The following is a 15,250-nucleotide window of genomic DNA, read 5'->3' on the forward strand; positions in this document are numbered from 1 at the left end:
GCCAATATAGATCTAATTAAATTGCAAATTAAGTATACAGTATAACAAGATACAACAATATTAAAAATCTGATTTTTTTAGTAAAGATTGACGTTTAGGGAATCTACAATTTTTATCAACATTGTATATCTTTACATGAAATATACATCATTACATTTGTACATGTGGATGAATAAATTAACATTTCACTTCACACAAAAGGCAGAACGATAGTATATATTTGTTTTTTGAAATCTTTTTTTTTGTATTATGCATTTATTTCAATAAAAAAATATATTATAATTGTTCAAAAAAGTCTTTAATCGTAAAAGAATTTATTGTTTCGAGTAAGACGCAACAATATCGACCTTGACGTTACAAGTAATACTGACCGATTTTTCCATAAATTCAAATTATCATAATTAAGAAAATACTGAGCGTAAGAAGGCCTGTAAGGGCGTGTTGGAAAGGAAATTTTCTCTACTTTTACCAGCTTTATTTTGTTTTCCCTATTTCAACACAGAAATAAACGCAAAACTGAGCTTTGTTTAAACATTACGAATAAAATCGAGAAAAAAACACATAATTGCAAGAAAATTCTTGTTTATAAAATATACTTTAAAGTAACAACAATAATTTTTACATATTTAAAAAGCAGAAAAAATATGCTTTAAGAATATACCACACTTTTTTTCTAAGGTTGATCAGGAAAAAAATGTCAATCGTCTGGAAAATTGGCAATTGCTTTGGAAAATTACGCCATTTTCAAAAAGTCACCTTTGTCTTCACAACGTAAAATCGATTAAATACCGGCAATCAAGACATAATCTTTTTAGATATTTTAAAAGTAGAGAACATTTCCAAAAAGATGATAAATAGTTTATATACCATCATGCTACCATAAAATAGATACGGAGATCTTATTTTCGCGAAGTCGTGTTTTAAAGCGCAACCGGTCAATTTGACTGGTACGGAAGTGAAGGGGTTAAACATTTGCCGTTTTTTTCCCCATCCTTGAAATATTAAATTCTGGTCTTTCCGGATTTTGGCTAGTTGTTAAAGAGAAAATAAGATGCAGAAATACCTTAAACTTAAGTTATTAAAAACAAGTAATAGAAATAGTTGATATAGATGTTGTTTTCTTAATTTAATTTTGTTTTCTTTGATCTAGAGTAGATCTATTCCATTATGTTACATTGTAATGTAGCTGTATTAAACGAATCAAATGTTTAACCTTTGTCAAGTCTTCTGTCTTCAAAAACCTTTTACAAATTATTATCTGCTACTGCAAAGGAATGTCCAAGATATATGTTCCACTTTACAGCCGTTTGTTGCTCGAGTACGACTGAGTCAAGTATTATTTTGTCACAAGTCCCTTTTGATCACAGTTCGGTTTTTCCCCAGTTTTTAACCAATGAAATATGTGCAGATGATGAACAGTATGCGATCTCAAAGTCCATTCAACTTTATAATTATTGGTTCAGGAAATAACAGTTGAAGAATGAAATATATGGGGAAAAAACAGTATTCTAGATAAAAAGTCAATAAAACACTACAGAAAAGAGCTGAGTAAACATGGACCTCCAAAACATCAGAGGTAGTTTCGGGTTCCATGAAGGAGAAAGCTTTCCCTGGCGACCTGGCACACCCGTCATGTTCTCCTTGTCATAAATCCCTAAACAACTCAGTATGAAAAAAGTCGCTCAGCATGTGACATAATGATGAATTGCATTTGCTGACAAAATCAATCACCGACGTGATGACTTTAAACGAGGCTACTGATATTCTTGCGTCATCGATTTCTTTGTCAATAACTTACATCGTTTTAGAAATTGTATGTAGAAAATGCTCTATGTGACTTAACGATGACAAAGATATATATTGCTGCATAAGGAAGGGGAGTTGACGATAAAAAAAACCATAGTAATCAACTTTATCATAAACATTTGTTGTTAGATATGTAATAACGTCTTTTTCTATTAAAAGATCCAAGTATGCAACAGATTCGTCAGACTCTGTCATATCTTTAATTTCAAGTTTACTAGGATATATCATGTCGACATATGAATGTAAACCACCATTGTTAATTCATAATACGTCGTCGATATATCTTATTGCTGAGTTGAAGGCCATGGTCAGCTTTTCTTCCTTTCAGATTTGAACAGATTCTGCTTAACATGAATACAAAAATAGCTCTGCTCACAGCGGAGTGCAATTGGTTACGATTGAAATTCCAGAAGATTGTTGGAAGATGTCTGGTATTGTCTATCTGAGACTCAAGTATCCATTTCATATCAACTTCCAGGTATATGTGTGAACCATCGGAACATTTTAACAATTTTGCAAATAACTAATGACAAGACCATTGAATTTACGAGTTCTATTTTCCTTGAAAAAGAGCAGCTCTCAGTAATGTCAAAAAGTCTGGACGTGAATTATCGCATGGAATAGTTATATATAAAGTTGCAAAGTTGTAAGTTCTGATGTTGCCGATTGTGATAAAATTTTATTGCTCCATTTTTACAGAGAATATCACTTTATAGTCATATTGTCATATAGTCGTTGAAGTTCTGTCCAACTTCGCTTGAGTGCAACATAAAGTTAGCCACTCTTTTCATTTATTTCATTACAAGGTTTAAGAAACACTGTGTGAGGTTTTATTCTGCTGATATCAGTATAACTATCTCATATCACTTCTTAAAATTCCATGTTTGTCCAACCATGTTTGACTCTATATGAAATCAATGTGTTATTGGAGACAAAACATTTTATTTTTTGCACACTTATAAACATTATTTTCCTTTAATTTACAACATAATATTTTTTGATATACAGATGTTCGTTACTGTAGCACAATGCATCCTCAGATTACAGATTAAAAGGAGTTTTATAGAGATTTACTATTATTTATCGTCAACTTTCCTTACTTATGCAGCAATATACCTTCATCACCTTCATACGGAGTATATATCTCTCAGTTGATTCGATACGCAAGAGCATGCTTTACGTATGGACAATTTCTTAAACGAGATAAATTATTGACAAGCAGGTTGATGAAACAAGAATATCAGCAGTCTCGCTTAAAGGCATCATTTCGTAAGTTCTATGGTCGATACAATGACCTTGTCAGCAAATACAATTTATCATTGAGTCAAATGCTGACTGACGTTCTTCATACCAATTGTTAGTCCATTATTTATACACTGAATTGACAACGGATTTTTTCCTGTTATCTCCTGATCATGACAACAAGCACACGGCGGGTGTGACTGGTCGGCAGGGGATGTTCACTCCTCCATGGCACCTGATCCCAAATCTGATGCTTCGGAGGTCCGTGTTTGCTCTGCTCTTATTTTGTATATTGTTTAATGGACATTGAGATTGAATACTGTTTGTTATCTCAATATCCATCTATTTAAATTTATCATAAAATTTAAGATAATTTAGTTTAATCTTTATATTTTAATCTAAAGGTACATTGATACTCTGATAAGAGAGATTACTCTTAATGACATAAATGTCTATTATCCCTATAAAAATGTCAAGTTGAAGTGTCTTTTTTTGTCCAGTATTTCCCGCAAGCCATGCTAGAATTATTATTTTTTTTTTTACATAGCATTTATATTTCCTTTGTAGAACCGCAAAGAAGCTTTTTTATGTGAGTGAGCAGAGTGTTTATTAACCTTAAACTGTAGAACAATCAAAAACAAAAACATAAAAGCCATACACGTTTTCAGTATGTTTTCAGTGAAGTAAAAATAAAATTCGTTCTGTTTAAGTCATTGAAAACCATGCAATAAGATAATACAAATCATTTTTCACATTTTCTCCTTATTACCTTATTCTAATTGTGGAAACTAGGTATTTTACCACATATATATTTGTAGTGAAATTTCTTTCAAATAATACAGACAACATGTATCATCTGACAAAGATTTGGGGAAATCCTAGTTTCAATGAATTTACCCTTGTATTTATATATACGATATCTGAATTAAAACTAAACAAAGGTTGTGGACACTGTTTCTTGGGTCATTTTTGGACCTTTTTCTGTTTGAAATAGAAAATTTATCAATATTAATTAATTTATTACGTCTCATATTATAAATATGGTCTTTCTTCATACCGCATTCTTTCATTCATTTTATTCATAATCATACCGTCAACTAATGTCAGTTTCTGAAATGTTTGAATGTTTAGGACAAAAGAAAACCAAAACATTACCTTCTTTATTATTTTAAATATACTAAACATATATAAATGCATTATGCTAATTACGTCAAAGGAATTGTTGTAATTTTTTTGATTTTAAAATGCCAGCTGATCTGCCTACCATGATCACATTGTATATTTTTGCTATTTAACCAGTATTTATCAAAAGCAAAAGCACGCAGCTAGGTTAAGGCCGCCCATAGGAAATATGCTTAAAATATTCCGAACAAATTTATATAATGTTGATATTTTTTTTTATTAGCATGAGTTTTAATTCATTGACAATTATACTAATGTATATGTATGTATGGGGTCTCAACCGAGCTTGGCCAAAGCTTCTTCACGTACATCAGCTGTTTGTCACGTGACATGATTAAAATTAGAAAAAATATGTCGGGATGCAAAGATCGTAAAAGTTCAAGGATATACGGATAATTTTTCACTATGAAATTAATTGCGTTTTCTTTAAAACAAATTTCTTAACCCGAAAAGTGCTGGGAGCAACTTCTCGATGCCAAGGAATTATATAAAATTTAGCCGACTTTTGATAAACTATGTGCATTTACACTATATGCATTGAAGAAATGTAAAATTACGGAAAAAATCAACAGCGCACATTTGCTCCCAGCACTTTTCAAAATAGTAGGTACAATAGCTACATGTGTATAAAATATCATAATTTATAATCAAGCGGATATCGTTGAACTTTTGAAATTTTGGAGGGGTATTACCTGTGATTGTAGTACGTTCCTAATATAAAAAGCATGACTGCGGCTTTATAAGACACCCAATAGTTATCAATTAAAAAAGACTGTGAACTATTGATTAATACATTAAAAAATATGAATCAATTTTAATCAGATCACGCTTATTTAGTTTTAATTTTCATATTTTCAGTTCCACTAAATAGCTTGATCTGCCTCTCAAGTACAGGGAAACTGCGTGTCAAACTAGCCTATAACGTCATATCTGTTAGTACAGCGAGATCAAGTTGGCTTTGATTTTACATTCAAATACTTAATAGTGTTATAATGACAAGCTAAGTTACACATTGATTTATATTTACAATAATTATGAGTAATGAAAGTATGTAAGAGTATATGAAAAAGGAAATTATTATTTATTCGCCGAGATTCATTTGTATAATTTCACTGTGACGTCATAATCGCATTCCTGAGGCTCTGCATACACTGATCTACCTTTGGGTAGTCCTTAACCTAGTTGCGCATTTATTTTATTTATAGAAATTACGATATTGATTAATTGATTGTATGTCGTTAAAGGTCCCACTCGAGAATGTTTTACACATATGGAGACGCCACCACTTCCAGTGGAGAGCTGGAAATATTGCCATATGCTCGGCACGCAGGGCTCTGGAGCAAAGAGGGGTCTTTTTCTTGCCAGCCTCTACTGTTACACGGGACCTCATCCGATGGACCGGTCTCCACGTCCAACAACGGGATTCAAACCTGCAACGTAAGGACCAACTACTTAATTCGTTATTCTATAGAGCAGATGCTCTAACCACTGCAAATGAAATCAGAATATTTAGATTATAGACACGACCCTTTCTACAAAGGTTCGTTGTTATTAGAGAAATGAGCAATAACTTTGCTGCAGGCATTCCTAGTTTATTTGTATAAAAAATCTCGTTTTTTTTGGTACATATCACTTTTATCAGTACCGAATTTACACATTGTATAAATATGTAGATTTTAGCATAATGAAAGTACACTCTGTACAATAGTAAAATAGTAAGTAAGAATAACAAATAATCCAAAATACATCGGTAAACATATTGCGCTAATCTAGAAGACTTAAAATATAAAAAACACAGTTCATGTAATTGTACGGATTCTTAGTGATGAGTAATTGGAGATTAAACTGCTAATGATATACCAAAACACTGAATGCCAATATACATAAAGATGCACATTCTAAGCAAAATTTCATTCTCAAATGAGTGAGCAAAACATGCAAGACAATCAAATATAAAAGCATTCAAAAAGTTTTTCGAACCTTAGACAAAACGGGAAAAACATGTATACGAAGACCATAATTTTATGAAGTATTCGAAAATGCAACGTTTGGAATTCTTTCAATTTGTTACAATTGGGCGATGTCTTTCTCTACAATTTCCAATATCTGGTAAGTTCAGTGGTATCAATGATATGCCTATCATTAATCGAATGCAAAGGACACATTATTTGAAGGACTCTATTTGGAATGTCTTTTGCAGATAAGAAATGCTCCTTTATATCGATAGCAATCGCTTCTTCTTTGTCCATTTGACATCTAAAGCCTCTTACATACCGTATCTTTCTATGAAATGTTCCTGCTAAAGCATTTAACATCTCTTCTATTCTTTCTTGAATCAAAAATGTTTTTTCTGTTTCCAAAACATTTCCTTGTATCGGACAAAATACTTGAAGTTGTATGGATTCTTCTGTGACCGATAAAACAATGTTATATTCCACATACGAAAACAAAGCAGCATTTTTGTAGAGGCAAGATGTTCCTTGATTTCCTAGAACATTCCAACCATCTTCTTGCATACAGGCAACAACAAGACGGTAAAACAGGAAAAATGGCAAAAATTCAAATTGGTAAATAAGGACAGATGATTTACTCTCCGATTCCTTGATGAAATTTAGAAGTTCTTTTTCTATTTCTTTACGATTCATGCACGGAACATAGTGGGATTCTCCACCAGCAGCCAGTAATCCAAGTCTCTGCATAAAATTGAGAAGTGATTTTTTATGATATTGTAAATATAGTTCATCTTTCTCAAAAGACGCGTCTCTAATACGGTAGTTCGTATCTTTCTTTAAGTAATCAAACAATTCTTCGTCTTTATGTTTCCAGATCACTAACAGAAGTCCGTCTCGCAATCTTCCAGTATTATAATACTCATTCCAATCTATCTGAGTCACAGGAATTCCTTTGAAATGTAGCTCGTCTGTTATGATATGTTTGAAAGCGTCAATAAACCATTGTACGTCAATGATTATTTCTTCCTTCAGACCGTTTTCATTAAAATATAAAGCTTTCCCAGCATCGTGATCATATCGTAGCATATCTAGGTTTTCCTGTCCCTTTTCAACTTTAGCGGGGCCTTTCTGTTCTTTACTTGTAATCCCTGGTACTTGCATTATTTTTTAGATCTTTAGGATTTTCTTTGAACGTTTGTTCCGATAGATTTCTTTCCCAAAAGAACACCACTCTTTCGGAATTTTTTCTCTCCATTGTTGATTGGAAGCTATGTTAAAGAAGCAAGTTTCCAAATCATGGAGAGGTAACGTAAAATCTACACAGTAAATGTTATCCTCTCCGATATACTGTGATAAACGAGATGACTTTGGTAACTGACACTGCAGGCTCTTCATCATTTTCTTTTTATCCTGCATTAATAAAATATTTCTTTCTATTAGTTTACAAGTAGAACATGTAATTTGACTCCTTTTACTTTCTGTTAAAACATTATTAATGCTATTCCTCTATTTTTATGTTAGAAGAATACTGCTAAATCAATTTAAGTCTTTCAAAAACGTTACCAGGGACATTGATTTTCATGTTTACTTGTGATCAACATGGAGTAAACTAAATCGATTAACAAGCCTACATAATAAAATATAAAGCCATCAAATGCCAATAATAATAACACAAATTTCAAATTTATCTCTTTCATACATGTAATATTGATTTAATCGGTGCCAAAGTTGAGTAAGAAATGTATTAAAGATCACTTAAAGAATTCTTTTGCAACATGTTAAATGAAAATGAAAAGAATAAAATTCACTGAAAACTCAAAAGAAATCCCAAAATATTCATTATATGTATTTTAAATGAAAAAAAAGTTGCCTTATATTATTATATACGTTCACCTTAAACTGTCTGCTCCTTTTTTTCCAGTGAGTGGCTGCAATTATAACTATGGGCTTTGGATCTTTTTCAGTGTCAGAAACACAGTAGGTGTGTATAGACTTTATCCAGAACATAAAGTAGTCTAAATGAAGCAAATGTGAGTATTCTTTGTCAAAGCATTTCAAATATAATGAAATCGAAGTTTTTCTTATGAAAACACCGAAATTATCATATCTCTATCACTGGGCATTGCAATAGCATTGCTACACTGGACAAGATAAAAAAAAAGTAAAAAGAGGTCAACTGAGTATCATATAACAGCTTTTCAACAATTGAATTTGGTTTGTGCTTTAAAGGATAAAATTCACAGTTTTAAAAGAGGCAGTGTAGCTAAACATAACTTTACACTTAGACTGCATACTTTGGTTACTTACATGTAATACCCAGAGGTACATGTAAACCAGAGTATCAAAAAGAAAATAAATGCATTTCCACTTTATAATCAGTTGTACACCCCATCCCACAGGAACCACTGACTGCCACATAGTTCAACATTTTGGAAATTATGACATTTAAAAAAAATATTTCATAAAAAAGTAATTGAGTGATACATGTACTAACGAGCAGATTTCAAAGCATTAATTTCATTTTAGACTATATAATTATTATCCATCCCCAAGTATCGCTGAGCCAAGGGCCCTAAAATTAACAATTTTGGAAGAGACACCTTTCTCCATCATTGTGATGAACTTAGTTCATTGGCATAAAATCAAGGAGCAAGAGATTTTCAAAGAATTCATGTATTTCACTATATAATCATTAGAGCCCCATCTTAGCATCAAAACGTTTAATTCAGGGGCCATGAAATCCATTTATTTGGAAAAGGCAACCTTCTTCATAACTTTGTACATGGTTTATTATCATCGGCGTATACCCAGGAGCAAATAAAATTATAATCATTATCAATAAATTATAATCAATAAAGCCCCCCCACCCCCTGACTAAGCAGCTATGAAATTTCCATTATGGAAAAGGCTGTCTTATTTAACATACATAACTATGTATTGGTTAGTTTTTTAATAATCAGAAGAGGAACATTTTTTTTGAAAGAGTGAATGTATTTCACTATATAATCAATAGAGACCCGCCCTAACTTCAGAACCTCATACATGGACCATAACATTCACAATCTAGGAAGAGGCATTCTTGCTCATTATAACTATCACCTAATTAGTCTGTTTAATACTCAGGAGAAGATTTTAAAAGAAATACTAAATATTCAATGTATAATCAGATCCCAACACTTACACTAGAACGCTAAATCAACCCAGGGACAATGATATTCACAATTTTGGAAGAGCGCAGGTATGTTAAGTTTACAACCAAATATTCTACCGGGTACTTGCCTATATGATATGACGTTATAGTAAGCTATATGACATGAACCTCAGAGATAACATATTTTTTAAAATCGATATTTAAGATTGATATGAATTAAAAAAAAATGAATAAAATATGCCGATGCAAAATATAAACGGAATATTGTCGTTTCTGGATCATTGTATTTATCACAGGGGTTACCTACCAAAACCATGAGTCATGACTGTATGTCAGTATAAGCAGAGTGAAAGGGAAACGTAGCGAAAATTTGTGTAAATAAACACAAGAAATCGGAGTTAAAAAGCATTTAGAATGAATATCATGTGCGATTCTTCGTACACTAAAAACAGACAATGTATTTACTTGCAGATCAGCCTTTCCTCTGTCGTTCGTGACTAAAGATGCAAAAGTTCAATACCAAGCCGCATACTTTGAAACTAAATTATTGTTTCTATCTTAACAAAGGATACAAAAAACAAGAGGCCCACGGGCCTTATAAGTCACCTGAGTATCATGTAACAACTTTTCAGCGATTGTATTTGGTTCGTGTTTTAATCCAAAAGCCATGAAAATCACAAATTTGAAGGAGGCACCATTGCTTATGAAAGGGCAGATTTCAATGCATTAATTTATTTTTAATCAAAGTACCCCCTGGTACCCTTGACCCAGCGGCCCTGAAATTTATGAGGCGCCGTTTTAATATTTTTGAAGTATTTTATGATATCAAAAAAGAAATTATTGATATCAATAATTCGAATTCTTGATATCAAAAAATATTTTTTGATATCAAATAATAATTCTTGATATCAAAAAATAGATTTTTTGATATCAAAAAATAGATTTTTTGATATCAAAAATTCGATTTCTTGATATCCGAAATTAGATTTTTTTGTATAAAAAAACCTTGTTAATTTTCTGATATCAAAAATTCGATTTTTTGATATCAAAAAATCATTTACTGATATCAAAAAATCTAGTTTTTAATATAAAAAAAAATCATTTTTTGATATCAAAAAAGAAAGAAATATTTTTGATATCAAGAAATACATTTTCTGATATCAAAAAATAGATTTTTTGATATCAGAAAATAAACAACATTTTTTGATATCAAAAAATCGATTTTCTGATATCAGGACTAAGGATGCTCGCATATTTCTTTGACTACCTGTGGCTTTATTTTATTGCCCCTTACATTTGAACTTACATTGTGGCCCCACCCTACCCCCACGGGTCATGTTTGTACAATCTTGAATCTCCACTACCTGAGGATGCTTCCACAAAAATATGATCATTCATGCCTTTGCCATTCTTGTGAAAAAGATTCTTTATATTTCTATGTTACTTTGATCCGCCATTGTGGCCCCGCCCTACCCCCGGGGGATATAATGCAAACAAACTTGAATCTACACTACCTGAGGATGCTTCCCTATAAGTTTCATCTTTCCTGGCACAGTTGTGCTTGAGAAGAAAATTTAAAAACATACCATCAATTTTTCATTATTTCTGAATTATATACCCTTGAATAAGGATATGGCCCTTAATTTGAAGAAACTTGAATTCCTTTCACTTAAGAATACAATGTACCAAGTTTGGTTGAAATTGGCCTAGTGGTTCTTGAGAAGAAGTCAAAAATGTGAAAAGTTAAGAACGACGATGACAAAGACGACGACAAACAACAGATAAATTTTGATCAGAAAAGCTCAGTTGAGCTTAAAAGTTTGACTGCTTGGCGTCCAGGAGTTTAAAAGAATTTTTAAAGTTTGCATTAATTTTGGTGGTTTTAGCCCCACCCCTCTGACCCCAGAGGACAGGGGCAATGAATTTGACAATTTTTGGTACCCTTAACCCATGGATGCTATTGGTTGAAATTGTTTCAGCGGTTCCAGAGAAGAAGCTGAAAAAAACTCAAACATTAACGACTGATTGTTTATTGGCGACGGACAGCCTTGGACTAAAACAGATTACAAAGTTTTCCTCCGATGAGTGACTCAGGTGGCCTAGAATAAATGTCAAAGTAAAGAAAACGACTTTCATTAAAAAGGTCTGAAGATGATAAAAACTTAGATTCCTCCCACACATATATATGTGTGAAGTGAAAATGTTTATAACAAATGTAAGAAAAAAAAAATTCAGCCTGAAACATTTATACCTCCATACGTCCATCCGGAGAAAACAGTGCCATCTTGATCACACACTGACTTATCCACCTTCTGGTCCAGACATTTAGAGGCGTCCACCACCACAACATAGAAAGCTCTCCTTGTCAGGTAAATTTGGTGACAGGCGTAGTACGCACACTGTCCTCCAAAGTCAAACAAAGTCAGGGACTTCCGTTCAATATCTGTTGCATTTTCCTCATTATTTCTGTCATCCATAGGTCTTGTTCTTACTGAAAACATATTAGAAAACATTATTAGCTTAAATGATGATCAGCATTAAAAATTACTTTAATTTTCAACAATTGGAAATCAATATCAATATTGATGAAAATCATACTAAAACTAGTTATGTAATGTAACTAGAATTCGAAGCATATTTACAGTAATGCCAACATCAAAACAAAAGGGATATTCTAGGCTTCTTTATTTATAAAAATTAAATGTACGGATTAATAGAACTTTTAATTAAAAGAGCCGAAAATCTTAATCAAAATACTTCTCCTAACTGTGACATTACCAGAAAGAGTTTATTTATAAATAATTTAGCATCAGCCAGCAAACAAAAAAATCAATATCATATACCCCTAATAAAAATGTGTCCTTTACTGTATCATAAACATTCTATTGTTTTTATTATTTTTGTCATGTCAACTACATTGTATATGGTTTGTTTTCCTTTGATGATAAAAAGCTGATACAAATCGAATTCACGGACGGACTATAGCCTAATATGACAAAAAGATGTCACTTTTACATATTTAAAGGAAAAAAATGAATAAAAGTACAATATCAAATTCCTCAAGATTAAATATTTCATTTATCGTTGACAAAGGATTACAATACTCGGTTTAAGTAGATTTGCGAAGCATTCCTTTACTATCTATTGATCCTATAACGGTTATCTTTTTTTTAAGTTTTATAGTAACATTTAAAATATAAAAGACAGAATACATTTTTTCAAAACAAGTTTTGGAAATTAATTGGGTTTTAGAAGTCAACTGAAAGTTAAATTTTCTTTCCTATACAAACATGCTTATGTCAGTTTACTCTTTTCGCATGATCATAGACAAAAATATTTACCGCTATGATGGCTTGAATTCTTAACTAACCGTCAGATCGCACTTTTTTCGCACTTTTTTCAATGTCCTTTCCTTGTGTTTCATATTAATGAGAAAAATGAAAGGGTTAATATTTTTTTTCAAATATTTTTCGATGACGTAAAACTTATTACATTTTAATTATAAGCCTTAGCATCTTACCTTTTAATGATTTTGTTTTATCGCATAATTCAAATATTTCCTCATGCACCTCCAATCCCTCAGTAGATTTAACTTTCTTGATCTCTTCTTCACTACAACCAAGTACACGTTTAAGTAGCGTGGTTTTCCCCGCTCCAGCGCATCCTACAATCATCCCCCGTGCGTGGTGCACTGTTTGTGTTCCTGTCTTAAGGTACTCAACATACCTATCTCTGGCCTCCTGGTCCCATTTTAGAACTTCTGCAGGGACGCCAACTATTTAAAAAAACTCTTATCAAAGGTAAATTTATCGTGATATTTTTATCAATTTTCATTGTTGGCTCATCTGAGCTTTTCTGACCAAATATATCTGTTGTTTGTCGTCGTCGGCGTTGTAATCGTTCTCGTATTTGTTTCACATTTTCATCTTCTTCTTCAGAACTACTGGGCCAATTCAACGCAATGTTATGATCGATCGCATTTATATGGAAGCATCCTCGGGTAGTATAGATTCAAGTATATAGGAAAAATCTTCAAAAATCAGAATTCTTCTTTTCAAGAACCAGCGGGTCAGAAAAGCTGTAACTTATGTTGGAGATTACTGGGGTATTGGAGATTCTAAAACATTCAAATTGTGACCCTACCCCCTGGGGTAGGGATGAGCCACAATATGTATTACAATGGGAGAATTCACGTGAAGGACAACATTAACAGGGCCAAAGTTACTCAGATAAGCGTTGTGGACCATGGGTCTCTCGTGGAATTTTTTTTTATTTTAACAAGTGTAAAGTATATTTGAAACTAAGTTTAAACATGTGTATACATATTGAAATAGTGATATGTATAAATACAACTTTTTTTGATTTGGTGGCAACTCGGTCACAATCTGGAGGACGGGAGTTTGGTCACTGATGTGGGTGATGTCAAGATTTTTTTTAAAAATCAAGCCATGCATTACATGTATTTCGATATAAAAAGTAAATTTTATGTACTCCGAAAAAGTCGGTATATTGATCATTTAGAGGCTAACAGACAAGAAGCATAATAATAAACTACATGTACAGTTAACTTTATTATATTCCATGCACTAGACGCCTTTGAAACCATAGACAGCTGTAGTATGGGATTAACCAACTCAAATCTTAAAAATTAGTAAGAACCTAAACATTTTCAAAAACATGAGATTTCCACGTAAGTCATACCCATGTTTCGATTTATTCAAGAAGCGTTTTCTCATGTTTAGAGACTAGTTCTGTGCCGTATGATAAAGTACACAAGAAATGAAAGAAAATTAATTTACAAAGGGGATCCCCTGACAGAGGGAAGTAGAATCGATATTTCCTTGGAACTATGTTCCGAATCAGGGAATCTCATTCCCATGATTTATTTTTTTTATTTCTTATTTTCACTTATTTCTTAAAGACTCACTTCCCTTTCATAAATATTTGAGAATCCTTAGGAACAAAACAACCCCGCCCGCAAATCTAATAACCCACCAAAAAAAGAGCCCTTTTACTCGTCAAAGAAAACTTGAAAATGTTCAAGGAACAACTATCCTTTTTTTATCACGGGATACCTGTGACCAAATGAAAGGACAACATGAACTCTTAAAACCCAAGTGTTAAAGAACAAAGTACGGTATTGGCCTAAAAATGCCGCTTGTCAGACCTGAACGGTTCAAAACATTTTAAAAAGCTTAGGATTTGTAGAATTAAATGATATATAATTTATATACTTGTCTCAAATGTATGCATTGCAAAAATAACGCTCAATACTGTACCTTTTATAGCAAAACGTCAAGATTTTACGAAGAATTTTGACGCGACGTCATACATTTAACGTGTACAATAAGCGTAATCTGAAAATTTCAACTTATTCGCTAGGACACAGTTTTTATTATTTATAGAAGAAATTAAGTTGTTGATTCAATAATACTTTTCTCGTGGATATTTACTTTCATTTTATTGCAGGTCTCAATAAAAATAATATCAGCTATTTTTGTTAAATTATTTGAGAAAAATCTGGTGAAAATTATGTATTGCTGGAAAAATTCGAGTGTCCGGGGCTGTCCTTAGTAGCAAAAAAAATTCAATTCTCAAAAAAATGGAAAGTAAGGTGCACAAACAGTTGAAAAAAAAAAACTCGAATGTCAAGAAAATTAATATTTATATCTAATGGAACAATAGCGTGGAAGACTATGATTATTCAATGTAAGTACATACACGAGAATTCCTCCTTCTAATGGTCAATTTTGCTAATAAAGATATTAAAACATATAGAGAAGAATGCAAAAAATTTCGATCTTTATTTAAAAAAAGCATCGACCTAGTAAACTTTTGATAATACAGTGGGTACATGAAAACCGATTGTTTTCTGTGAGATATTCATTTATACACTGCTTGGTGACAAAGGAACGCT

The 15,250-nt window shown here is 32.2% G+C and overlaps 1 protein-coding gene across 1 annotated transcript; it reads right to left on the reverse strand.

Moving 5' to 3' along the window:
• Positions 1–5,422: 5,422 nt before the first annotated feature.
• LOC134257489 (probable serine/threonine-protein kinase pats1) lies at positions 5,423–14,038 on the reverse strand. Its single transcript, XM_062740099.1, has 5 exons — positions 14,035–14,038; positions 12,854–13,108; positions 11,585–11,824; positions 8,076–8,197; positions 5,423–7,592 (listed from the first exon to the last, which is right to left on the reverse strand). The coding sequence occupies exons 1-5, from the start codon at positions 14,036–14,038 to the stop codon at positions 7,350–7,352; spliced, it is 864 nt and encodes a 287-aa protein (XP_062596083.1). The 3' UTR covers positions 5,423–7,349.
• Between the last annotated feature and the right edge of the window lie 1,212 nt (positions 14,039–15,250).

The sequence above is a fragment of the Saccostrea cucullata genome, unplaced genomic scaffold, assembly GCF_032062105.1.
Source record: "Saccostrea cucullata isolate Sc308-1 unplaced genomic scaffold, CSIRO_AGI_Scuc_v1 ctg2295, whole genome shotgun sequence".
Taxonomy (NCBI): domain Eukaryota; kingdom Metazoa; phylum Mollusca; class Bivalvia; order Ostreida; family Ostreidae; genus Saccostrea; species Saccostrea cuccullata.